Raw genomic sequence first — 26,564 nt, forward strand, 5'->3', positions numbered from 1 at the left:
AGTATTGTTGTTATTTTTATCACCATATATGGGCTATTAAACAGGGATCTGAGTGACGTACAAGCCTGACCTGAAAACATTTTCAGGAACAGATCTTGTCCACAACCAGAGACCACCTGTCATTTATTTTGCCCACTATTTCTCTGTAATTCTGTAATTCTTCCATTATACGTAATATTTTTTGTCCATTTAGCCATTCTATTTGTAAGCATGTATTACACTCCTAGAAAAAGAATCTCAGAACGTTCCCTCCAGTGTGTTTTCATCTTGCTTTTTCACAGTCTGTGATACCAGCTGAGGTTATCAATAAGTGAGACCGAATGGCAGAATGGGAGAAGGTTATTCTGCCATTTTTCTAGATCTTTGAGTTGTGCATCAAATCTAGGGCAGGTTGCTCCACACTTGTTTAACCTGCCTGTGAGGTTCACAACTATTTCCCCAGCTCTGTGAGCATCAATGATTTCACATTTGCCAACGTTTCATCATCACAAACCAGACCATGACTTTGGAGCACAGGCTATTAAGACCTGAGGCCAGGTCCAGTGGCTCATGCCTAAAGTCCCTACTATTTGGGCTGAAGCAGGAGGATCACTGGAGCTCAGAAGTTTGAGTTGCTGTGAGCTATGATTACACCACTGCACCCGAGCCCAGATGACAGAGCAAGGCCTTCTTTCGAAAATAAAAAACAAACAAAATACCCTGTTGTTTTCCTCTCATAGATATTATTGATACTCTTCAAAGCACCAGCCTGGATATGGCAGCACAGTAAAGGGCGAGGATCCTGTGATCATTGTGAGGTTGTCTCTTCCACTAGAGTTTTAGCTCCCGGCATGTAGCTAAAACTCATCACACAGCCTCAGGAATGGGAACGGGGAAGATGATTTTTTAAAAAGTTTCTTGAAGAAATACAGAAATAGGCTCTGCACTTGTAGCTCAGCAGCTAGGGCCAGCCACATACACCAGAGCTGGCAGGTTCAAATCCAGCCCTGGCCTGCCAAACAACAATGACAACTACAACCAAAAAATAGCCGGGCATTCTGGCAGGTGCCTGTTGTCCTAGCTACTTGGGAGGCTGAGGCAAGAGAATCACTTAAGCCCAAGAGTTTGAGGTTGCTGGGAGCTGTGACACCACAGTACTCTACCCAGGACGACATGGTGAGACTCTGTCTCAAAAAAAAAAAAAAGAAAAAGAAAGAAACAAATACGGAAATACGTTTTACTTTCTCTTTTCTTTTCTTTTTCTAGTTTAAGTAGGGTTTATTCAAGGATGCCACGAAGCACAGATTCCAAAGAAAGGAAGTCAGGGTTCCAAAATGTGGAAATTGGGTGTTGTTCATGTAGATAAGGTTTGGGATGCTTAACAGAATCATTTTACTTTTTCTTTGCTGCTCTTTCTGCTAGACCCTCCTTTGTACTTTATCCTTTTTTTTTTTTCTTCTTCTTACAAGGATAGAAATTAAAATATCAGTGTTCTAGCCCTGGTTCTGATATTGACTAACTCTGTGGTCGCTCTTTATCTTATCAAGAAAAAGAAAAAAAGAAAAGGTAGATAATAGCACCTACCCTTCCCTAACTCGCTGATAGGAATATCATGTAAGCTCTAGTGAAACCATACATGAGGAATCACGCTGAGGGCGTCAGGAGAAAGGAGTGAGATACTTCAAAGGGAAGGTTTCTGTGTACTGGCAACTGTAGACTGGTCTGCAAACTATGAAATAATGGGAAGAGAACCCAGAAATGAGAAAATGATTGCAACAAAGGAACAGTGACGAGCCCGCAAAGTGTCATCAAACGGTCGATGAGTGCACCATCAACTTATCTTCCTTTCCCAGGTAAAAATACAGCCTTATTCAAATGGTTGTCTGGGAAGGTAAGCAAAAAAAAATCAAAAATGAGAAAAAAAAAAAACTTTGGTCTCAGTTTCCCGAAGGTTCTGAAGGAGTGACAGCCCTTTCAGAGACTAAATCATTTCCCAGAAGTAACATTTCACAGATTTCCTTTTAAATGGGATTTAAAATAGCACCCCCATCACCACCACCATGCCGGCTTCTCCTCACTCCAGCTCACCTCTTTCTCCTTTATACCTAAAAAGTACCTGGGATCTGACTCTTAAGATAATGTTAACAATTCTCTGTTGGGTTTCTGTAATGAGGTGGAGGGGGATTCCTGGTGAGATGTGGCTAGACTGTAATTCTAGAGAAATTTCCTTCCATGGGAAGCTGATCTAACTAGGAACCGGCATATTCACATCATGAAAAAGAGAAACTGTAATGATAGGAGAAAATAAAGGCATAATTGGCTCAACAAAGCCCCAGCTACTGCCAGAATTCTTCCACCTTTGCAATAAAAAAATCAAAAGCAGGGGGAAAGTAACTGCTTTCCTGTAAAAAAAAGAACCTGCTCATTTGTGAAACAAATAAAACAAAGCTTTATATTGGTTTATACGAGTCTTTGCTTCTCACAGGTATTATAGTGTGAAATGCTTGCAAGGCTGTAGCAGTAACACAACCACGTGGAAATGTCTGAGAGTGAGCTACCTTTTCCTATCCAACTAGTAGATCGACATTGTCCTCAACTCCATGCTCCAGACTTTAATATTAAACTCTTGACTTCACTTCTTGTATGTCTCAAAGGCACATTAGACTCAAACTCAACATGCTCCAAAACAGAATCATCATTTCTTTCCCTCCTCAAAACTTGGTCCTCGTCCAGGAAGTCCTGGATGAGGTCTGAAAGTCAGAAACCTTTCATGGTTTCATATCAGCATCTTGCGGTACCATATTCAGGGTCACCACCAAATCCTGACCATTGTAGCTCTTCAGCATCTCTCAGGTCACCCACTCTTCACCCTGCCCAACCCTCCAGCTCCAGCCCGTCACCACCTAACCCACATTCTCTCACACCGGCCTCCAAACAGAGCTAAGTATGTCCACTTGGATCCCTTCCAATCTGCTCTCCCCACCTCAACCAGAGTCCTCACTTCAGAACACAAAACCAACTGTGTTGCACACGTGTATCCTGTTTAAAATCCTTAGCTGCCTTTCCTTTGCTTTGGGCATCAGGACAAAACTCCTTGGGATAGTCTACAATGCCCTGCGGGATCTGATTCCCACACTCCCTCCCTCCTCAATTCGAGCCATACTCCCTGGCGCTAGGGAGAGAGGAAAGATAGCATGTGTGCCTCCAAGGCATAATCTCCCAAACTGGTAACTTTTCAACAATTTCAAAAATTCAACAATTTTTCAACAATTTCAACAATCTTCTTTTAAGATAATCTTGTGACAGGACAGTTATTACAACTGATAAAATAACATGGGTGAAAACAAGACCAAGGAACAGAGTACATACTTGCTCCAAATTTGACACAGCTTGCCTTAAGTACAATTACACACACACACACAGTAGAAGCCGGCCAGACCTCTGCTCCAGTTGCGTCCCTCCACTGCTCCTCAGAGTGTAGCTAGTACTCAAACCACAGTTTTCTGACTTCTTTCCACCATTTTCACTTGGTCCCATAAAAAGTGTTTCTCCCCGTAAATCTGGACATTCTAACAGTGAATCTTAAACATATTTAAGATTTGGCAGTGTAAAAAAATCTGAAAATATGTTCTATTCTCTTCCCTCTTATATAAAAAACTCTCTCTCACACACACACACAAAATAGACAATGAACCTCCATATACACATTGCCCACACACAAAAATTACCAAGATTTTGCCATTGTAACACGTATTCCTTTTTTTTCTTTGCTAAAGTATCTTAAATCAAATCTAAAACAATACATCATCTTATTCCTGCATGCTTCAATATGCATCTCTAAAGAATATGGACATTTTCTTAGGTAATCATAAGGCCATTATAATTTTTGGTGTCATTTAATGCCAGTCCTTGATCAAATTTCCACAACCTTTTTTTATGGTTAGTGTGTTTCAATCATGTCTCTTCTTTTTTTTCTCTCTTGACATTGACTTGTTGCAGAAACCAGGTCGGTTGTCCTATACAATACCCCATACCTATATTCTGGATTTATCTGTTTGCTTTCCTGAGGCATCATTTATTTATGTTTTGTTTTGTTTTGTTTTTGTGAGACAGAGTCTCACTTTGATGCCCTTGGTAGTAGAATGCCATGGTATCATATTTCACAGCAACCTCAAACTCTTGGGCTCAAGCAATTCTCTTGCCTCAGCCTCCTGAGTAGCTGGGACTACAGGTGCCCACCACAGCACCCAAATATTTCTAGAGATGGGATCTTGATCTTGCTCAGGCTGGTCTTGAACTCCTGAGGTCAAGCAATCCATCTGTCTCAGCCTCCTGGAGTGCTAGGATTATAGGCATGAGCCACCGCACCCAGCCTTTTGTTTTGTTTTTTGAGACAGAGTCTTACTCTGTCGCCCAGACTAGATTGCCATGGCATCAACCTAGCTCACAGCAACCTCAAACTCTTGGGTTCAAGTGATCATCCTGCCTCAGCCTCCCAAGTAGCTGGAACTACCAGCCCCTGCCTCTATGTCTGGTTAATTTTTTTATTTCTAGTAGAGACAGGGCCTTACTCTTGCTTAGGCTGGTCTTAAACTCCTGAGCTCAAGGGATCTTCCCACCTCCAGCCTCCCATAGTGCTGGGAATATAGGTGTGAGCCATCAGGCCCAGCCAGGAATTTAGTTCTAAAACCTTAATTAGGTCCACGTTCAATTATTTTGCCAAGAGTATTTCACAGGCAGTGTTGTGTACTTCAAATTACATTTTCTCAGGAACCTCACAGGACTCACTCCACCATTTTTAATGATACTTAGTATTACCTCATTTTCATCATTATTTATGAAGATTTATAAATTCAACAAATAATGACCAAATACTTACCCTAAGGCATCCTTCCAGATTCTGAGTACAAAGAAGTAAACAAGACAACAAGGTCTTTACCTTCATGAAGCTTTCACACATTTTAATAATTGTTCTACAGACTCTTTTGAATTTTACATTTCACTAGGTATACACATACATGCACACATATAATATAATAATGCACCACATAATAATGTTTCAGCAAACAATGGATCCGCGGTCCCACAACATTACAATGGAGCTGAAAAATTCCTATCACCTGCTGATATCTCGATGACCCAAACCCTGTGTAGGCCCACACTAATGTGTGTGGTTTTGTTTTAGTTCTTGACAAAAAAAGTTTAAAAAGTAAAAAATAAAAATTTTAAGTGTAAAATAAAAATAGAAAAAAAGCTTTAGAATAAAGACATAGGCCGGACGCTGTGGCCCACACCTGTATCCTAGCACTCTGGGAGGCTGAGGCAGGTGGATTGCTTGAGCTCATGAGTTCAAGACCAGCCTGAGCCAAAGTGAGACCTCGTCTCTAAAAAAACAGACGGGCATTATGGCAGGCACCTATAGTCCCACCTACCTGGGAGGCTGCGGCAAGAGAATTGCTTAAGCCCAAGAGTTTGACTTTGCTGTGAGCTGTGATGCCATGGCATTCTACCGAGGGTGACAAAATAAAACTGTCTCAAAAAAAAAAAAAGATAATAAAGATATAAAAAAAGAAAATATTTTTGTACAGCTGTACAATGTGTATGTGTTTTAAGCTAAGTGCTTAAACAGTCAAAAAGTTTACAAAGCAAAAAAGCTATAGTAAGCTAAGGTTAACTTATTATATTGTTGAAGAAAGAAAAAATATTTTATAAATTTAATGAAGCCTAAGTGCAATGTGCTTCTAAAGTCTACAGCAGGGTACAGTAACGTCCTCAGCCTTCACATTCACTCACTACTTACTTGCTAAATCATTCAGAGCAACTTCCAGTCCTGCAAGCTCCACTCAGCATACGTGCCCTCCACTAGTGTACCACTTTTTATCCTTTATACCATTTTTTCCCTATACCTTTTCAGTTTAGATGCACAAATACTTCCCATTGTGTTATAGTTGCCTACGGTATTTAGTACAGTCTCATTCTGTGCAGGTTTGTAGCCCGGGAGCTGTGAGCTGTACCGTGGGGCCTGGGTGTGTAGTAGACTGTGCCATGTAGGTTTCGTAAATATATACACTGTGATGTTCACACAATGATGAAATCACCTAATGACACATTCCTCAGACTGTATCCCCATCTTTAAGGGATTCACAATTGTGTTTGTATATCTGCATGTACTCAAGCACAAATCCTTCATCCATTTCTCATACTACTGGGATGCTGGCTGGCTTTAGGTTTATCTGTCCAAGCCATAACTCAAATTTCCTTCGGTAAGAATTGCCCTTCCCTCATGTTTGCGCCAAAACCTCTGGACCATAGATGATTGGATTGGTAATGGACACTTGACACAAGATAGCCAATCATAATGTCTCTCTTAGTACTGTAAATAAGACATTGCAAGTGGGAAGAGGGGTGTAGTTTCTAAAGCTTTCTAATTTCTGATTCTGTCCTTTCCTAAAACTTATTTTAAAATGTTCAGCTTCTCCTTGGATTTCATAACGTACTCTGTTCTCTCCTTCCCTTTTTGGCTAAGGTATTCCATTATTTTCTGTTGTTGGTAATCAAAATATGTCCTTTAATTAAGACACTAGGGCTGGGCACGGTGGCTCATGCCTATAATCTTAGCACTCCAGGAGGCCAAGGAGGGTGGATTGCCTGAGCTTACGGGTTTGAGACCAGCCTGAGCAAGAGTGACCCCATCTCTAAAAATAGCCAGGTGTTGTGGTAGGCACCTATAGTCCCAGCTATTTGGGTGGCTGAGGCAAGAGAATCACTTGAGCCCAAGAGTTTGAGGTTGCTGTGAGCTATGACACCATGGTACTCTACCAAGGGCCACAAAGTGAGACTCTGTCTCAAAAAAATAAAAAAAATTAAGATACTGACAAAGTATGAGAGAGATCAAATTGTCAAATAACTTCTTTCTTTTTCAGGAGAATGGACTTCCTTAACTCCCCTGGACACAGCCTTCTGGCCAGCCCTGTGTGTAAAGGAAGGAAGCTGTAGCCCATGGAGTTGACTGGTGATTACTATACTTAAAACCACACCTACCAAAAGCTGCCACCCTGGCTCTTGGAAAGGTCTCTCCTCCTCCTTGACAATGAATCTCCATCCCTGCAGTTATTCTTGAGATGGGGTAACAAAAAATGGAAGCATTATCTTCAGATCCCAACTCGGTATTGCCATTCAGGGAAAAGGGGAATCTAATGGGAGGATACTAGACCTTCCCTCTTTTTTCCCTTTTTACACACTAGAATAATTTACCAACCTGGCAGAGAGCCATCAAAAATAGGTGATATGTGGAGCCCCCCCAGGGTGGAGTATAAGGTGGTTGACTGTATCTGGTACAAACTTGCCTTTCTCACTCACTCTCAGCCAAACAAAAACTCCTGTGTATGGAGAAGATGTAAGAATATTTACAGACTTGAACATGAAAATGAACTGTCTTCTTTCTCGTGAGGTCAGGTTTGCTACCAGCAATCACTAAAGCCCTAAGTTCTTCCACACCAACCACCAAGGGGGGGGGGGTGCCAGTGGGAAATTTGAGGCATATAGAGATGAAAAGAAGATAGAAAGAAAGGAACATGAAAAATGAAAAGAATAGGGAAAAGAGAAAAGGAGAAAAAGGAAAATGAGGGTTGTAGAAGATGTTTATACTGGAGGGACCCGGCCACAATACCTGAGCCTACCAATCATTCCCATTACTGAAAGTGAGACATCCAGACATTCTGTGGCCTTGGCATGTGACACAATTCACACTTTCCCAGCTGACTATACTGAAGTCTCTGGCTACAACTTCATATTTATAGGAAACACTGGGGATAGAAAAACCAGTGACCGTAAAACCACACCACTGGGAAACAGCCGAATCTAGAACATGGGGTGTTCTGCATGTGAATGACCTAATGTCTTATGCAGGATTCTTTAAGAAATAGACTCTGAGGCAGAGGGTCAATTGGGGAGATATGCTGAAGAGTGCACTCAGGGAACCTACCTACAAGGGACTAAGCAAAGAAGGACTGGGCAAAGGACAAAGATTAAGCTATCACACAGATGTGATGGAGAACTTGGCCAATCCAACAGGGAGCTCTGGCCCTTCAGAGATATCGTACACAGAGATCAGAAGGCCAGGACTGTATCCATGCACAGTGACCTTGCTCACACTTGCTAGTGCACAGCTGAGCAGGCACATTCTGGCCTCCAGCTCCTGCAGCTTCCTTGTGCCCCCTCTCCCATGTGGGCCTGACCCCAGATGCATCATTTCCAGTTTACAACAAATTGCTGCTGGGCCCAATTGATCTTGTGACTTGGTGGTTCTGACAAAATCAAGCTCTAACCACAAGGTCATTAAGATGTTTTGGCACTACTAGGACCCAGGAGCTTAAGAGGAGGTGTTTTGTGAACGGTGTATTCTACTGCAAAAGCCGTGGCATTTAGCCAGAACCCTGGGATGTGTGCTGCGCTTTGTCTGCTAGAACTTGCCATAACGCCTTCCCCTCCACAGGAACCTCCAGCCCACAGTCTGCAGGTCACAAGGCCCAAACAGCGGGGCTGCTTTCAGCACAGCCCAAACTCAGTATCTTTTCTTCTCTGGGCTCCAATCAAACTGGACATCCTCCACGTCATCCACCAGATGGATTGAAGCACTGTTTCTAAGTGTAGAGACACAAAATGACCCACCATGTGTTTTGCTTCCTTCTTAGTGACCGGAGGTGAGAAATGCTATAATTTATTCCTTACTTTGGAGGTAACGTCCTGGCAGGCATGAGACTACTGTGCTCCTTAAAATTTCTCTGCTGTGGTGGACCCTTGAATCTGGCTGGGATTATCCCCCACCTTCCAGAGCATGGGCGGTTTTAACAAAGTCTCTAGGGACTTACCACTTATTGTTCATTCAGTCCAATTAATATAAATCACTGCTGGTACCAGCTGTCCAAGTCAGATTTCCTAGGAAATAGAGCCTGACAAGGAGATTTGTGTTCAGGAGTTTTCCTGAGAGTAACCTCAGTAAAGAAAGTGAGGGGAAAACAGGATCGGAAAGAGGAGAAATTGAAGTGATACAGTCACAACTGAGGTTACAGGTGATCCTCTAGGAAGCTCTGGAGTTGGAACAGTCCTTCAGAGTTGTTCCAAATTGAGGCCAGGAGGCCAGACATTTTTAGCTTCTAAATAAGCAGTTGTCAGATGCACATCGTGGGACTTCCCAGCCCACACTCCTGACAGCTGCAGAATGAATGGTCTGGAGAAGAAGCAGGGATCCAGGTAACATACCCACTATACAAAATTTTGACAAAAATCAATAGTATATGGGGGAGGTGAAAGGGAGTATGATTGTATTATAATATAAGAGATTTTAGAGGCAGAATGACCAAAAGTGATGTGCGTGCTTTGCTTCGATCCCAATCCACATTGTAGCTACAAAAAGGCATCTTTGCCATGACTGGGGAAATTGTCGGGGGCAGTGAGCAGGGGAGGGTGTTGCATAATCACTATTGATTTTGCTACATGTGAGAATGGCATGGTGGTTATGTAAAGGAAAGGCTTTGCCTACTGGAGACGCATACTGCAATAAAGGTGAAATGACATGGTATCCGGAACTCCCCTTACAGTATTTCAGTAAAATACTGGCGGTGAGGACAGATGTAACAACATTGGTAAAATACTGATAATTGTTGAAGTCAAGGGATGAGTGAAAAATGTTTGCTCTGCTATTATCTCTACATTTACTTAAAATTTCCATAATAAAAATATTTAAGGACACGTGCCAGGTAATTAAGCTAGGCCACCAACCATTGCCTACAGCACCTCAGGAGTCACTGTTGCTACTCAAGTCCCAAGATAGGAAACTGGGCCCAAATTTAAAATACTAGATATGAGCCTCAAGGAGATTCTAACTGTTTAGGACACAACCAGAGCCATCAAAGGCTATTAAAGATAGAGCTTTTTGGTATTTTGTTCATCAAATTAGACGCAGGGCCTAGCACATCGTTTGGCCCAAGGTAGATGATGAGTAAAGGTTTGTGGGGATTAAAAGGCATGAAATATTCCCTAGCTTCATCCTGTCACCATCTACCACTCTCTGAGTTTTTTCTCTCCTCTGGAGTCTCTGGATTCCAACTAGATCTGTGCCCAGTGGACCAAAGTCTTGAGTTCCTGCCATCTTGGTTCTGGCGCTTCACATGCAACTAACTGTTATTCTTACGGCTATTCTCAGTAATGACCTTCCCCTCTTAAAAAACAACTCTCCTTCCAAGTGGGTGTTCCACATCAGTGAAATGTTAGGGAAGAACAGTAATAGGTAAAACATGTTTCAGAGACAGCAAGGCAACAGGAAGCTGGGGAGGGAGAGCTGAGCTCCACGGCAATAGGGGTGGGGGTGGAATCAGGCAGAGTCAGAAGCCCTGAGCACCTCCTGGAAAACCCGTCAGACTTCTGGCCAGAAACTAAAATGTATGTCTGAAAAATATGTACAGCCAAGCAACTAACTACTACAACCTCCAATATCCTTTCCCTGGGCCCCTTAAGAGCTGTCTTCCCACATCTTCCACCCCCCTTTCTCCAGCAAAATCCAAAATCAGCAATCAGCGTTGACATCAATGTGCAAAGAGCTTAGAGCCCCAGGTAAAACAAAAGACGCCTGCGAAAAGGCAAATGAGAAAGGAACTCAAGGAAAGTTCATGATGGAAAAATAAACACAGGCAAAGCAAACATCCACAGAGAAGAGAAAGAGACAGACCAAAGAGACAAGATCAGCCAGAAAAAATAAGAACAAAAACAGTGAGAAAAGCCAAGAGCAGGGGGTAAAAAAGGACAGACTAAAATAAAATACAGGCAGAACCCTCCACAGAAAAGCAGAGGAAAAAGCAGGGACGGAATTAGCAGTGGGGGCACAGGACTGAGAGCTCCTACACGCCTCGTCTTGTTTTATCTTCCTACCATTCCGAAACATGCTTTCTCTACCTCCACTTTGTGGAGGTGAAAATAGAGGCTTATAAATTTAACCAGGTGTCTGTCTGATATGCAGGTAGAAAATGGTGGAGCAGAATTGAACACAGCTTTGCTAATCTCAAAATTCATATTTTCTTGCAGGCTACTCTGGGTTGGAAAATGTGACAGATGTGACATCTAAATTTGATTAATTATTATTCATTAATGCTAATAACCACCCAAGCAATGTGGCTCATTCCTGTCATCCTAGCACTTTGGAAGGCCAACGCAGGAGGACTGCTTGTGGCCAGGAGTTCAAGACCAGCCTGAACAAGAGCAAGACCATGTCTCTATGAAAATAGAACAACTAGCTGGGTCTGGTGGCAGGCACCTGTAGTCCTAGTTTCTTGGGAGTTGAGTCCAGGATTTTGAGGTTGCAGTGAGTCATGATGATGCCACTGCACTCTAGCCTAAGTGGAAGAACAAGAACTTTTCTCCTAAAAAAAAAAAAAATGCTGGGCGGCGCCTGTGGCTCAGTGAGTAGGGCGCCGGCCCCATATACCGAGGGTGATGGGTTCAAGCCCAGCCCCGGCCAAACTGCAACCAAAAAATAGCCGGGCGTTGTGGCGGGCGCCTGTAGTCCCAGCTGCTCGGGAGGCTGAGGCAGGAGAACCGCGTAAGCCCAAGAGTTAGAGGTTGCTGTGAGCTGTGTGACGCCATGCCACTCTACCCAAGGGCGGTACAGTGAGACTCTGTCTCTACAAAAAAAAAAAATGCTAATAAACATATGTTCAATTATTCTCTAATTTGTGATAATTCCTTGAAATGGGTCCTAGATACTTTTGTCTTCAAAAACAGTATATTTTTCACCCCACTCAACCCCTTCATATAAGCTTAGGGATTTCTCTCACGTAGATGAACTATCTAACTACACACAGGCAGCTAAGGCAAAAGAGATGACACCACCCACTTGTTTAGGTGACTCTAAAAAAAGAAAAAAAGTTTCCTCAGACCAATCTAATAACGGCTAAAATTACAGAGGAAAAGGACTTACAGTCAGACTAACTCAAATACAAAAATGTCTTTGAAACTGGTGATGAAAGCAATGAAGGGGTGGGTCTGGTGTGCGTTCAGGGACCTGAATGGTACAAACCTGATCTCGCCGTTAGACCATAGGCTCCGAGAGGACGGCGGTGGGGGGGCACAAACTTCACCTTTATCTTGTCCAAATAGCCGGGCGCCTTACACCTCAAAGTCACGCAAAGATTAGCAGCACAACCAATATGATCTTTTTCCTTAAAACAAAAAACCAAAAAAATGAAGTTACTTTTAAACTTTATTTTTGATCATAGAAGAAAGGAAATCTGGATGACATAACCTAATTTCAGAATGAAACTAGCTCCTTTTCAGGGTAAAGGAAAGTAATCAAGAGCCAGGCATTTGGGAGATACTAGAAAGAAGTGCTAAGCTACCTCTGGTGGTCACGGATATTCATTTTCTTTCTTTATCCCTTCGATGTCCTCCCCAGTAACTTCTCAAGGTGGTGTCGCCCATCAGAGTCTCTGAATTCCACATTCAGTAGTGTGGGATATCTATGTAGGATACAGAGTCTGTGCAGAGAAAATGACCACCAAGTCTGGGGTTCCAGTGGGAATTCTTGAGCCCAGAGAGGTTTGAATCCTTCCACAAAGAACCTCTCCTCCAACATGATTGTACAGGCCCCTCGGATTTACTGGCTGGTCTCTGAATACAGTGTTGATTTTCCTGGTTCATAAAGCCACACAGCGTTTCTGCTGCCAGACAGGTGTATTTGTTTTTGCATGATAAGGACACTCATTCTCAGTTCAGGCTAATAATAAACACTTTAGACATCCTTCTAAGTCTGAAAAAGGAAAGAAGAAAAACTGTCCAGCAACAACGTCTATGAATGGAGTCCTATTCCGTGAAGAACGTACAGCCCTCTATCAGATGTGGGTGCTTGCGTGCTGACCTTGCTGGCAAGCAAACCCTCTGAATATTGCCTTTGAAAGCCCTTTCCCATCAATAGAGCCCCGGGTTAGTTTTATCTAATAAAAATGAAGGGAGACTTCGAGAGTCAAGAGAACTCAAATAATAAAAAAAGGTGCATTGTCCCCCAAGAGATACCAGAAGGAGTCGGTACCAGAGGAAACCTCTTCTCCCCTTTAGCCCAGAAGGCTGTGAACAGGCTGCTGCCTGGGAGAGTGGACGGCAGAGCACAGAATCAGTGGCAAAAGCAGACACAGCAGGGAAACCAGGAAAATGTAAAAGCATGTGGCAAAGGAAAATTCAAGGAGGAAGTAAACAGGATCATTTTAAACTCTTTAAGCTGCCTAAAATCTAATGTTGTAAGCAGGGTGGTTTGGAAAACCAGGGTGGTGTGTGCGAGGGCACCACAGCCCCCTGCCGCGGTTGTTAAGGGGCGGTGGATAACTTCCAGGACTGAGATGCCCAGCAGCCTGAGGGGACAGGAGGACAGGCGGAGAGAGACAGCTGCATCCCGGGCCTCAGGGCTGACACCCACTCCTGTCTCGGGTGGGCTGTTTGAGCTTGAGCCTCTGATAATTGCTTTCACCCTGGGTTCTCAATCAATCCAACTTTGTTGTTTTTGTTTTTTCCCTCCACTAATTACTGAAAAGGACACTTTTGAAACTTAAACATCAAGCTGGGGGTGGGGGGGGGAATGGCAGCTCTTGCCACAAGTTGGTGAGCGCTCACAACAAATCAACTTGCACCGCCTTACCCTCTTCCTGGGACTTCACCCTGAGGATTTCTCAAGTCTCAACAACTAACCCTTTTCTTTCTCTAATGGTTCCACGTTGTTTTAATTCCCCAAACAGTCCTTCTCTGCAATGTTTTACTGACAACTTTGTTATTTCCTCCTATACTTTCACATTTGAAGAGAGGCGATCACCCCTAAATTTTCATTTTTAATGCTGGCTGGCCGATAAATGAGTATTTGTTATTTTAATAACCTTTCTCTAATTTCAATTTTTTTCATAACAAAAAAGGGAAACAAAAGAGTAATAGAAAAACTTAAAAATTTTTTCACATTCTGACCTTTTCTCTTCCTTCGGAAAAATTCCTATTTAGAAAGTTAAGTTTATGTATTTTGAGATTTGCCTTTTTTTTTTTTTTTTTTTTGCAGTTTTTTCAAACCCAGGGCTGGGTTTGAAGCCACCACCTCCGGCATATGGGGCCAGTGCCCTACTCCTTTGAGCCACAGGCACCGCCCGAGACTTGCCTTTTCTGATGTGAGTTTTGCATACACTGTGTGTACTTGCTTCATGTACTCTGCTTGTCTCACTTTCTTTACAAATAATATTTCTTCTTTTTTTCAACCTTTTTGCCATAAAGCTATGATGCAATTACACACCCAGGTAGAAATGTCTCCTAAGAGACATATGCTCATGGCGAGGCATGGAGGCTCATACCAGTTATCCCAACACTTTGAGAAGCTGAGGCAGGAGGATTACTTGAGCTCAGGAGTTCAAGACTAGCTCAGGAAACATAATCAGATCCCTGCCTCTACAAAAAAAAAAATTTTTAATTTGTTTTAAATTAGCCGGGTGTGGTGGCACATGCCTAAGTTTCCAGCTATGCTAGAGGGTGTGATAAGAGGATCCCTTGAATCCAGGAGTTCGAGGCTGCAGTGAGCTATGACCGTGCCACTGCAATGCAGCCTGCATGACAGATCGAGACCCTGTCTCCAAAAAAAATCAATTAATTAATTAAAAAGAGATCTATGCTCAAGTATTCAAGAATTTAGGTGTATATATGTATGTGGGCCTGCATGTATATGCATATATGAAAGAATGATGCTAGGTAAATAATAATTTACACTTAAATGTAATGGAAAGTATGTGTGTATTAGCTAATCTTTGACTTTTTCTGTATGCTGAAATTTTTCCAGATTAAAAACTTAAAAGAATGAATGAAAGCAAAGAAAAGAGAAAGAACGAAAGGAAGAAATAGTTCTCTCCTCAAGATAGATCCCTGAAAGAGGTGGTGTTTAGCTGATTTACTCATTCTAATCACCTTGTGCCCAATTATTGTAAATTAAACAGATTTTTTGAAATCTGACCCTAGTTCCACTAGACTGCTCAGTGAACCTTCGCAGGGAAACTTCTCTTTGAGAATCCTTTGAATTTAAAGCTGTAATACTTTCTTTTGGTCATTCCACAGGCCTGATTTATAGGTGATACCTGCCTTAGTGTAAGTATTTCACACCAACTCTTCTGAACAGTTCCAAGTAATTCTCTTATTTTTGACCACCTGTCTGGAGCTAGTTGACCGGAGACCCAACCAGTATTCACAACCTAGCCATCTCCTCCCTAACACAGCAGGTGTCACAGTCCTAACATTATAATATGTTGAAAATCTGCTGGGTTAGTCTTCTGAGTAGACTCTAAATTTCCTCATAAAATGTGCCTTTTCACCATTTGCCTTTAATCTTTTGCCCTTAACCTTTAGCTCCTTTTTTTCTTCTTCTTGTCCAGAATGCAGACATGAGGTCTGGAATTATAGCAACCATCTTGAGATCCTGAGGCAACCAAAAGAAGGATGACAGCAGAGTGGAAAGGAGAAAAAGTCTAGGTTCCTGATGGCACTAGTGAGCACCTTACTACCACTGGAATTCCCACTGATAAAACCAAATAATAGGGGGCAGCACCTGTGGCTCAAAGGAGTAGGGCGCTGGTCCCGTATGCCAGAGGTAGTGGGTTCAAACCCAGCCCCCACCAAAAAAAAATAATAATAATAGGCCAGATGCAGCAGCTCACATCTGTAATCCCAGCACTCTGCGCGGGCTGAGGCTGGTAGATTGCTTGAGCTCAGGAGCGAGAGACCAGCCTGAACCAGAGCAAGAACCCATCTCTAAAATCTAGCTAGGTGTTGTGGCAGGCACCCATAGTCCCAGCTACTTGGGAGGCTGAGGCAAGAGGATCGTTTGAACCCAGGAGTTTGAGGTTGCTGTGAACTATGACACCATGGCACTCTATCCAAAGTGACAAACTCTGTCTAAAAAACAACAAACAAATAATGCTTAATGAGAATAACTCTCATAGAAGAATTTTCTATAGTTTGCAGCTGAAAGCATATCTGACTTGATGAATTTTGCCACCTCTTAGAAGGCTTGGTTCTAGGATAAGAATAGTCACTCCCAGCCTCACGCCATCCACTCATACCATAATCAGAACATGGGCTACCCACATGTTGCCAAGGAAATGAACCTTTCACATTTCACCTTTCCCACACTCCACTGAGAGACGGGTGTTAGGTTCTAAGCATAACTGTTCCTTTTTTTTTTTTCTTCAAATCCTTATTCTGAAAGAGCAACATGATTTTTTCAGATGTTTGGGTGAGGTCCAATTCTTTCAGAATAGGCAACCTGGCTACCTTTACCCCTAGAAAGTTATATAAATGTTGAGCCAAGGAAATTGAATATGGTTCATAAGTCCTGATAATCACAGCCATAAAATTTTTCAAGAAATAAATCTTCCTCTGGTCTACAGCAATGTCTGGAGACTCTGAAAAAAGAATCCTGCTCTTCCTGTTGGTAGAGAGACAGAAAGATATGCTTTATTCTTGTAAACTTCCAAAAAAAGTTTAAGTAAATAAGGTGCAACTGGAAACTATGGAGATAAAATGCTTCACCTTGGCATTGCTAAAATGCAGACCAAGACAGAACCAATTTCCCCTATCCTTAGTCCCCAGGCCTCAGCCCTGTACTGGGCCCCACAGTGCTTTTTATTTTGGAAACCCCAAGCCATGCAAAACCCAGTAGGTCTGCTGTATGAACATATGAATAAAAGAAGCCAAGTTTCCTCCTGACCTTGGCTAACCTTGAAATCAATCGTTCTTCCAGTGCTGGTCTGGCCAACAGTGAAGCTTGTGGTTTCATCTTGGTTTTACCACAAAACTTTGTGATGAAACATTGAGAACCCACTGAGATTTGCACTTCCATTCCTGTCTTGTTTCAAGTTCTTTTTGCAAACCTTGGTGAGTTCTATGGCATATAACTATATAGCTCTGTGGTTTCTCTTCTGTTCTACTTGGGCTCAGAACCAAATTTCTGCCCAGAGCTTTTTTTTTTTTTTTTTTTTTTTTGCAGTTTTTGGCCAGGGCTGGGTTTGAGCCCACCACCTCTGGCATATGGGGCCGGCGCCCTACTCCTTTGAGCCACAAGCACCGCCCACCCCAGAAGCATTTTTTTGAAAGCCCAGTGATGAAAAGGCTAAGAAGAGAACTAAAATCCAGTCAGTGTAAAATGAAGAAGACACCACAGACCTGATACAAATATACATGATACTACATCATTTGACCAACTCTAGGACCAATTCAAATCATTTGAAAGACACAGTAAAAAATAAAAAAATTGCCAGGGCTTGAGGACTATGGCATAGGAAGAGCTAGAGGAAGGAAACCCAAGAATTGACAAGAAACACAGAACCAGGGCGGCGCCTGTGGCTCAGTGAGTAGGGCGCCGGCCCCATATACCAAGGGTGGCGAGTTCAAACCCAGCCCCGGCCGAACTGCAAAACAAACAAACAACAACAACAAAAAAAATAGCCTGGCATTGTGGCAGGCACCTGTAGTCCGGGAGGCTGAGGCAAGAGAATTGCCTAAACCCAAGAGCTAGAGGTTGCTGTGAGCTGTGTGACACCACGGCACTCTTCGGAGGGTGATAAAGTGAGACTCTGTCTCTACAAAAAAAAAAAGAAAAAGAAAAAGAAACATAGAACTGACAAAGCATCCTGAGAGATCCAAGGGGCAAATGATGCATTAGGATTTACCTCCAGTGAGGAGGAGCCCCACAGTCTTCCAGTCCATAACCCTGAGCTAAATCAGAACACGCATGTAGAGAAAAGGTAAAAATTCTACATGTGCAGCCACTGGCAAGCTGGCTGTGCTGCTGGAGGTGTGCAAGGTAACATCTCCATTCTGTACTCCAGCTTGGCATTGATGTCCATAAAGACAAGAGTGCCAAATGTCATTTGATCTCATCCGATATAGATTGTTGTCACTAGAAATCTTCGGGAAAATCTCACCAAACACCCATGATTTTCTCATAAAATACTGAGTTCCAGAATGCTTATATATGCCTTGAGCTCCTTCCAAATGGAATCTTATTTTGTAGATTTAGAAATGTAGCCACAAAAACCCATTAACCAAACTTGGAACAAAAAAGGAAAGTTTTTTCTTTATCCCAACAGATTTTTTTGTGAATTATGCATGATGTTTTTCAGAGATAGGAAAAGGGAACCAGGGCTGGAGAGATATATGCCACCACTACTATTATAATATTTTTATAATAATTTATAATAATTTTTAATTATTTTATTTTATTATAAATTTTAAATAAATTTATAATAATTTTAATATTATAAAAGCAGAAAACTGGCCTCATTACATCAAGAATATACTAAAGACAATTCTGGGGCCAGTGATAATGTAAGGACCAATTCCTGGAACTTTAAAATTTCTGCAAAATTGATCAAAAATGACTCAAAAAAGAGAAGACTAAATGGCTGTCCCTTGCCCAAGGCCTCCCTTTCTCTACGTCTCCCAAAGCTAGTACAGAAACAGTGCCGTGCAAGTTCATGTCCAAGGGCCAGTCTGGCAGAAGCCTCATCAAGCACTAACAGAACCAGACATGTATCTATTTCCTCTAAAGAGTCATGAGCTACCTTCTTGTCCTCAATGGAAATTATAAGTTATCCCAATAGTCCTTTGAGTCCCAAGCTATAGCATTACCCACATGGGTCACAGGTGACGTTATCTTCACAGAGCTCATAAGAAGAAAGTAATGCAAAGGGCCTAAATACCAACTGAGGCTATGGCTGCAAAGCCAAAATTCTGGCTTGGAACAGTGACTCTTGCCTATAATCCCAGCACTTCGGGAGGCTTAGGTAGGAGAATTTCTTGGTTCCAGGAGTTCAAGACCAGCCTGGACAACATAGTGAGACCCCATCTCTACAAAAATTTTTAAAATTAGCCAGCTATGGTGGAGCATCAGTACAGCCCCACCTACTCAGGAGGCTGAGGCTGGAGGAATCACCTGAGCTTAAGAGGTGAAGGCTACAGTAAGCCATGATCACAACACTGTCCTCCAGCCTGGGCAACAAAGCAAGATCCTGTCTCAGAAAAAAAAAAAAAATTCTAGGACAAGATTACATATTTGGCATCAACGTCTTCCTAAGGTGCACAATTTAAAGGTATACAACATGAAGGACTCAACTACAACTTGAACTTTGCCTAAGAAATACAAACAATGTAACATAATCATTTGTACCCTCATATTAATCTGAAATAGAAAAAATAAAGCCTTCACAGTCAAGGGGCCCCTAATTCCCTACCCTGCTGTAAGATAAACATACAGTCTCCCTATAGTGAAAAGCCACCCACCAACTGCCTATGTCACCAATGCATAAAATTCAGTGATCTCATAATATAAACAGAGGTCTATTTACTATACTCTTGGCCTTGGCAAGCTTATAAACAATAGCTCTGTGGACTATTTTTGCATTGAGTTTGTTTCCAGAGTATGTTTTTCTTATAAATCTACATGCCTGCCCCAAGGCCATATAATTCATCAGACACTACAGCTGTCCTTGTGACCTAAAATCAAAAGGGTGTTACTTGGGCACTTACCCATTAAAAACTGCAAATGATGCACCGTTCTTGGGTTGAAGCCACAGGAAAAGTTTTTGTGTACAGCGTCCAGCAGGTGGCACTCACATCTAAGGTTACAGGGAGCTTTTCTGCTGGCCAGAGAACTCTTTGTTCACAAAAAGTTGATTCATTACAGCTCAGTAAATACTAGACAGATGACTTCTTAGTAAAAGACTGCGAATTTCGCCCCTAGTGCCTTCTTAAGTAAAGTTTTGACATTGGGTATAAACAATCAGGTCTATTAATGTCACTTTGTGTGTGTGTGAAGTAATCCAAAAATAGAGAAATTTCATACTGAAAATATGTCTTCATAAGTAATGATACTTGACCTAAGATATTTCTCTCATCCCTTTCCTGATTTGGCAATATTTGAAATGACATTAAGGGCTCACATATAAATTTGAATATTTATTTAAAAACCAACCCAAAACAATTTGAATAAAAGTGAATTGAGCAGAGAAAAATAAAAGACAAAAAGACGTTTCTTGCTAAAGAAACTCTTAATATAGCAATAGGGATTACATTTGTCAATTCACAGTTCATGAAAGCCTAGGAATTATTTTGTAAAAGGGGTAGAAATTTCATGATCCATAGACTATGCTTATAATTCCCTTGAGTCACATGTACTATTATTAATAATCTATATCATCTGTTCCTTGAAAAAGCAAAATCAATCACCCTATTATTTTAGTAAATAGAAGTTCAGCAAGGTCTTCTTGATCAAGTAGACTTATAAGATTGAGTATACTAATCCTCGCCAACAGTGCCACTTACTAAGTATCATACACTGAAAACCCTGTAGTAGATAGACATTTAATTCTTACAATAGCCCTATGAGGCAGGCAGCATAATCACTTCCACTTTTCAAGAAAGGAAAATAAAGTTTAGAGGTAAGTTACACAATCCATGTAAGCCTCACCTCCTTACTTTTAAGGTGTAAATGATAGTAAAAGCTATGTCTTAGGGTTATAAGAATTAAATAAAAATGTCTTTACAAAGTATTTAGCCTAGTAAGTCTAAATCTTGAATATGTAGTTACTATCACGACTGCTACTGTTATTTAATATTATCCGCTCAGGACCACACAGACAGTATGCAACAGAGTCAGAATTTGAATTCAAGTCTGACTCCAAAACTTGGCTTAGCCGGTAGGAGATAATACCTCCAAATAACTAAACCAGGGTTACTTCTCATCATAAAATAACACTTTTAGAAATATGGAAGGTTACTCCCTTTTATGGAGAGAACATATGACAATGGTTATCAGACAACAGAAAGACGTTGTCTTTTCCTTCCAGACCCAAACAGACACATGAACAAAGTAAATGTGTCCGCCTACCCATATGGTGGGTCAAGATGACCTTTTATCCATCTGATCAAAATATTATGATGTCTAATTGGTCATAAAGTGACACGTTTCTCAAGGGAAGGGGGTAAAGAACTAGAAATTAATAAAGAACCATGACTTGTGCGAGCCAGAACCACCCAGCATTGAGCCAAGGTGGCCACACCATAGAACACAGAGCCAAGTTTTTATCCTGGCTCATCCAGTGTCAGCAATGTGACCAAAGGGGATGAGAGTCCAGCATATAAATCACAGTGAATGGTGAGGTTGACTAAGGTAGTAAGGGCCAAGTGCTCTGAAGAATGGCTTTAATAACACTAGTATGATTCTGAATATCTCTTGATCTAGTTCTAGTTTACCCACCATGTTAATTTCCCTCCTTTACCACTCTTCTAATTGCCATGGAATTCATATTTGAAATTGTTTTAGAGCAGTATTTTAATATAAGGCACTGAAGCCTCATTCCTAGTTTATGAGGACAAAGTTAATGGATTTAAATTAAATTACTTTGGGTTTCTGACTCCTAAGATTTCTCTGTGTATCTGTGTTTTATCTATCATTTCTTAGATACTCACTATGTGCTCGGCACTATGCTTATACTTTAAATACATTACAAGATCACTTAATCTTCAAATGCTTATTCTAGGCTAGGGGTTCTTAACTCAGGATTAATTTTAGTGTGTCCATGTATTGCATGAGGGAGGAAAGTCACACTATGTTTTAATTAACATCTAAACTAAATTTAACATTCCTTTCAATTTTCACTGGAAACAACAAACCAAATAGTATGCATAGCACCTGTGACTTTGTCACCAATAGAAATTACAGATATTTTCCGGCTCAGCGCCTGTAGCTCAGTGAGTAGGGCGTCGGCCACATACACTGAAAGTGGTGGGTTAGAGCCTGGCCCGGGCCTGCTAAACAACAAATGACAACTGCAACCAAAAAATAGCCGGGTGATGTGGCGGACACCTGTAGTCAACTACTCAGGAGGCTGAGGTAATAGAATCATTTAAGCCCAAGAGTTTGAGGTTGCTGTGAGCTATAATGCCACAGCGCTCTACCAAGGGTGACAGAGTAAGACTCTGTCTCCAGAAAAAAAAAAAAGAAAGAAATTACAGATTTCTGTAATTACAAGTCACATTACAGACATGTCAAAATATCATTTGTAGGCATCGCTACTTGAAAATTACACTACTTGTTATTATACCAATTATTATCATTAGGGTCTAATAGTAATTAATAAAGGATTATTTTACTAGATCACAAAGTTGGTAATTTTGTTAAGTATAGTTCTTCAAGGTTGATTTTGATGGTATGCATTTTAGAACATTGTTCTGACAAGGAGTCAGAACACGGAATTGCCCAAGATACACATGGTATGAAATAGGATAAGAAGGCCAGGCGCAGTGGCTCATGCCTGTAATCCCAGCACTCTGTCAGGCCCAGGCAGGTGGATTGCTTTAGCACAGGCGTTTGAGACCAGCCTGAGCAAGAGCGAGACCCTGTCTCTATAGCCGGGCATTGTGGCGGGCGCCTGCAGTCTCAGCTACTTGGGGGACTGAGGCATGACAATTACTTGAGCCAAAGAGTTCAAGGTTGCTGTGAGCTATGACGCCATATCACAGCACTCTACTGAGGGTGACAAAGTGAGACTCTGTCTCAAAAAAAAAAGAAAGAAGAAAGAAAGAAAGAAAAATAGGACAAGAGCTAATCACAACCACTGACTCCTACCTCCCAGTAATTGGTTTACAAATTAGCATATGACTCAATTCTGGCCAGTGAGACATAAGGAAAGTCTGTTGGGGATAAGTGACTTCTGAAAAAGGCTTCCTCCCTCCAGCTAGCTCCAGGAAAGAAAGTTCCTCTCATCCCTCCAGATGCAGCTGTAACTGGATCCAATGTCTGGAACTGCTGCAGCCAACTGGCAACCAATCTGGGGGTGACACCAGCAACACACAGAACGCTGCTCAGCCAGGACTGCCGTGGGCAGGCTGCCTGGCACGCACGCCTTGAGCCCACCCTACTGCTTTGGCCAGTTTGCATCATGGTTTGCCACTATTTACAGCCCCTATCACCTTAACTCCATGCTGCCATGGAGGCCATAGAGAAAAAGCGTCTCTGACTCAGCAACATTCAAGCTGAGGCAGGAAGGAGGACGGGTGAGTGCGAGGCAGAGGAGACTGTACAGTCCTTGAAGAGCGAGTGACGTTGGCCTGTTTGGGGCACTAAAAGTTCATTGCACTGAAGTTCATTGTGACTGAAGGGGAGAGTGAAATAAGCTAAAATTAGCAAATGAGATCATGCAGGGCCTCATACATAGGTCACAGTGAAAAGTTCACACTTAATTCTAAGTCTAATGGGAAATTATTGACGGACTTAAAGCACAGAAGTGACATGATCCAAGGCTCACTCTGGCTGCTGCTTATTGTATGGAGAATAGGCTGCAGGGAGGGTATGCCGGTCCTGGAGGGAAGGGAGTATAGGTGGGGCTACCAAGGGGGGCTATTGCAGAAATCTAGGTAAGAGATGATTATGGCCTGGGCTATATATGGGGATAACAACTGGAACAGTTATTCTCACATTTTAGTTTGCAAAAAAACCCACTTGTAATATTTGTTTAAAATGTAAATAAGCACATCAGTGGATTTTGGTGCAGGGGTCCTACAGATCACTCTTATACAATACCAATATAAAAACAGAATAGCTTAGACTTTTGCCTTGATGGGTCATACCACTTTCAAGAAATATCTATCTACCACTCATTAAATTAAAAGCTCCAGATTTAGGAGTTTCCAGCTTTCCTAGGTAAGAAGTTCATTAACTCTCAAACTCCTTAGAGTCACATGGCTTTTCCTCTGGTCTCACTTCAATCTTTCCCAGCATAGCCTGTTTCCTCTTGTTCTCTACTCAAAAAAGAAGAGATGAGGCTGAGCCAGGAGGATAATTTGAATCCAGAAGTTGAAGGTGGCAGTGGCAGTGAGCTATGGTGATACTGCTGCAATCTAGCCTGGGCGAAAGAGCAAGACCCAGTCTCCAAAAAAAGTGTTCTTCTCACTCACTGTCCTCTCTGTTCCTGAACATCATTCTTTCGTGGAGGTGGACAGCACTGAGCTGGGCACTGGTCATACCAAGGTAAACAAGACACACCCTGCCATACCCTACAAGCCATCCTCCCCTCCAGCTTCCCTCAGATGCCGTCTGATATGAAACTTAAGACAGTGTTATGAATGCGAAAAGAAAGCACACAAAGGGAAATTAGGTCCAGTAAAACCAGGAGCAGAGAAATGCCCAAGAACAAGACTTTGAGAAAGTATAAAACTAGAGCCAGGTGCAGTGGCTCACGCCTGTAATCCCAGTACTCTGGAAGGCCCAGGTGGGTGGATCTCCTGAGCTCACAGGTTTAAGACCAGCCTGAGCAAGAGCCAGACCTCATCTCTAGAAATAGCCAGGTGTTGTGGCGAGCCCTTCATGTGGATTAGTCCTTGTTATGAATCTGTTACCTGAACCTTCAACAAAGAACAGCCCCCTTCTAATATCTGGGTAACATCTGGAAGCCTGAGGACACAAGAGAGACATTTCTTAAATATTCAGAAGAGAAAACTATGTGTCTAGATTGTTCATAAACTATTGGGGTCAAAGTTTTTTCATTAAGGGGAGGAAGAAAGAACAAAGAACTATAATGCCCTAATCTGAAGTTGATCAAGAAAAAGTTCCCAAATCACCTCAAGCTTATCCATTTGAATTGTGGACAATTTGAGAATCCATGAGCTAATACTAGGATTTGGGTCCAAGTTCTAGACCCCTTGGAATGTAATTAATGTGCTAAACCCAAACTTACACTTGTCTCTCTCAGCCCTTCCTAAATAAGACTAGAAGGGGTTTATTGAAAGCATAATTACTGCTCCTGAAAATAGCACCAGAAATTCTTTTTTAAAGGATAAAAAAGCCAGGTGAGGTGGTTCACACCTGTGATCCTAGCACTTTGGGAGGCTGAGGCAGGAGGACTGCTTGAGGCCAGGAATTCAAGACCAGCTTGAGCAGAAGTGAAATCCCATCTCTACAAAAAATAGAATAATTAGCCAGGCATGGTGTGGGTACCTATAGTTTCAGCTTCTTAGCAAGCTGAAACAGGATTGCTTGAGTCCAGGAGTTTGAGGTTGCTGTGCATTGTGGTAAGCCCACAGCACTCCACCCTGGGTAATGTAACGAGACCCTGTCTCAACAACAACTACAAAAAAAGGATAAATATTGAGGTGCTTTGAGTGAGCATCAAAGGCAGCAATAAAGCTTTAAATACTTCTGCCAAGAGCCATAAACACAATTGTAATTCAGTAAATAACTCAGCTTGTTCGCATGGGTTATCTAGAACCTCAAGTGGGTATTTTTTCCTAGCTATCCCGAATTCCTAACAAGAAAATAACAATCAATAGGTTAAACAACTGCAGTGAAAGGAATTACTTACTATGTACAAGTTAATTCTCAATAATTATCTTTGCCAACATGCTGGGTTCAGTAAGGCTTTAGGTTTCTGGTGTACTTCTCAGCAAATCTGATTAAAAATTTAGAAAGGAATTTTAAAATATAAAGATATAGAACTAGAACCCTGATGGCCTGAAAGCCTTAGCGTACCTTAACAGGCCAATAATTTACTAAGGGGTAGGGATGGGGGCAGGAGACAATTAAAGCTGCCTGCCTAATTTTAATTTACAAACTTTTAAAAAATTGGACCATTCAGTCCATCAGGTTATTATGCTGTCTGTCCTGAAAATGGCTAGTTTCACTGTGTTAGAAGCAGTTGTTATTTTATGGAATCACAATGCTAGTTTTCTATAGGCAAAGCCTTAGGCACTTGGAAGAATCTGGCTCAAAAAACATAACCATAGCTGGTAGACAAGCTTATACTTGTTAGCCAATAGAACCCCAATTGTTCCAAAAAAGATAATGCTGCTTATATTTGATTTGTTTTTCCTTCTTTAATATAGTGTCAAACACCAATAAATTCACAGAATCTGGTTAGATAAAAATCTTTCTCTCGTTACCTTATGAATATTTACTGCAAGCATTCTGGCAGCATTTTGAGTTTGTGTTTTATAATAAAACCATGCCTAGCAAAGGTATAGGATCACAGTTTAAAGGCAAAGATCATTTTTTATAATTTTTATAATAAAAATACTTATCCCCAAACATGAATAATATATGTTACATGCAACTCAATGAAACTGGCCAACACTTTTGTTATAAAATACGTGAGGTTACCATGCTGCTTTTCTGTGTGATCATGCTTCCTATTTCTCAGGGACAATCTGTCTCCCAGGCCACCACCAGCTTTCTACTAGCACAATCTTATCAAGAGAGATCGGGCAGAGAGATAAGGCTTATTCCCTACACAGGTGCATCTGGAGTCCATGGCCAAACCTTCATTGTTAATACTACATTTGACCCAAGAACCATTTTTTAGATTGCTCATGAACAATATTTTTAACCATAATTCTCCACTCATTGTTAGAAAGGAGAGCTTTCTTTATATTTAACTGGTCAACTCTTTAAAATAAATGTGACCTCAAACTCTATGAATTAACTAGGGGCTGTGGGCAGATTCTGAGACAGCCACTTTAAATCATACTAGTGG

General features: G+C 41.6%; 1 protein-coding gene across 1 annotated transcript in view; it reads right to left on the reverse strand.

Annotated features, from left to right (window-relative positions):
• Positions 1-26,564, reverse strand: part of LOC128594807 (uncharacterized) — an 85,825-nt gene that overhangs the window by 49,840 nt on the left and 9,421 nt on the right. Inside the window, exon 3 of the mRNA XM_053603661.1 lies at positions 12,050-12,191. Coding sequence (XP_053459636.1) covers positions 12,050-12,191 — 142 coding nt within the window. The remainder of the gene's footprint in view (positions 1-12,049; positions 12,192-26,564) is intronic.

The sequence above is a fragment of the Nycticebus coucang genome, chromosome 9 (assembly GCF_027406575.1).
Source record: "Nycticebus coucang isolate mNycCou1 chromosome 9, mNycCou1.pri, whole genome shotgun sequence".
Lineage (NCBI taxonomy): Eukaryota > Metazoa > Chordata > Mammalia > Primates > Lorisidae > Nycticebus > Nycticebus coucang.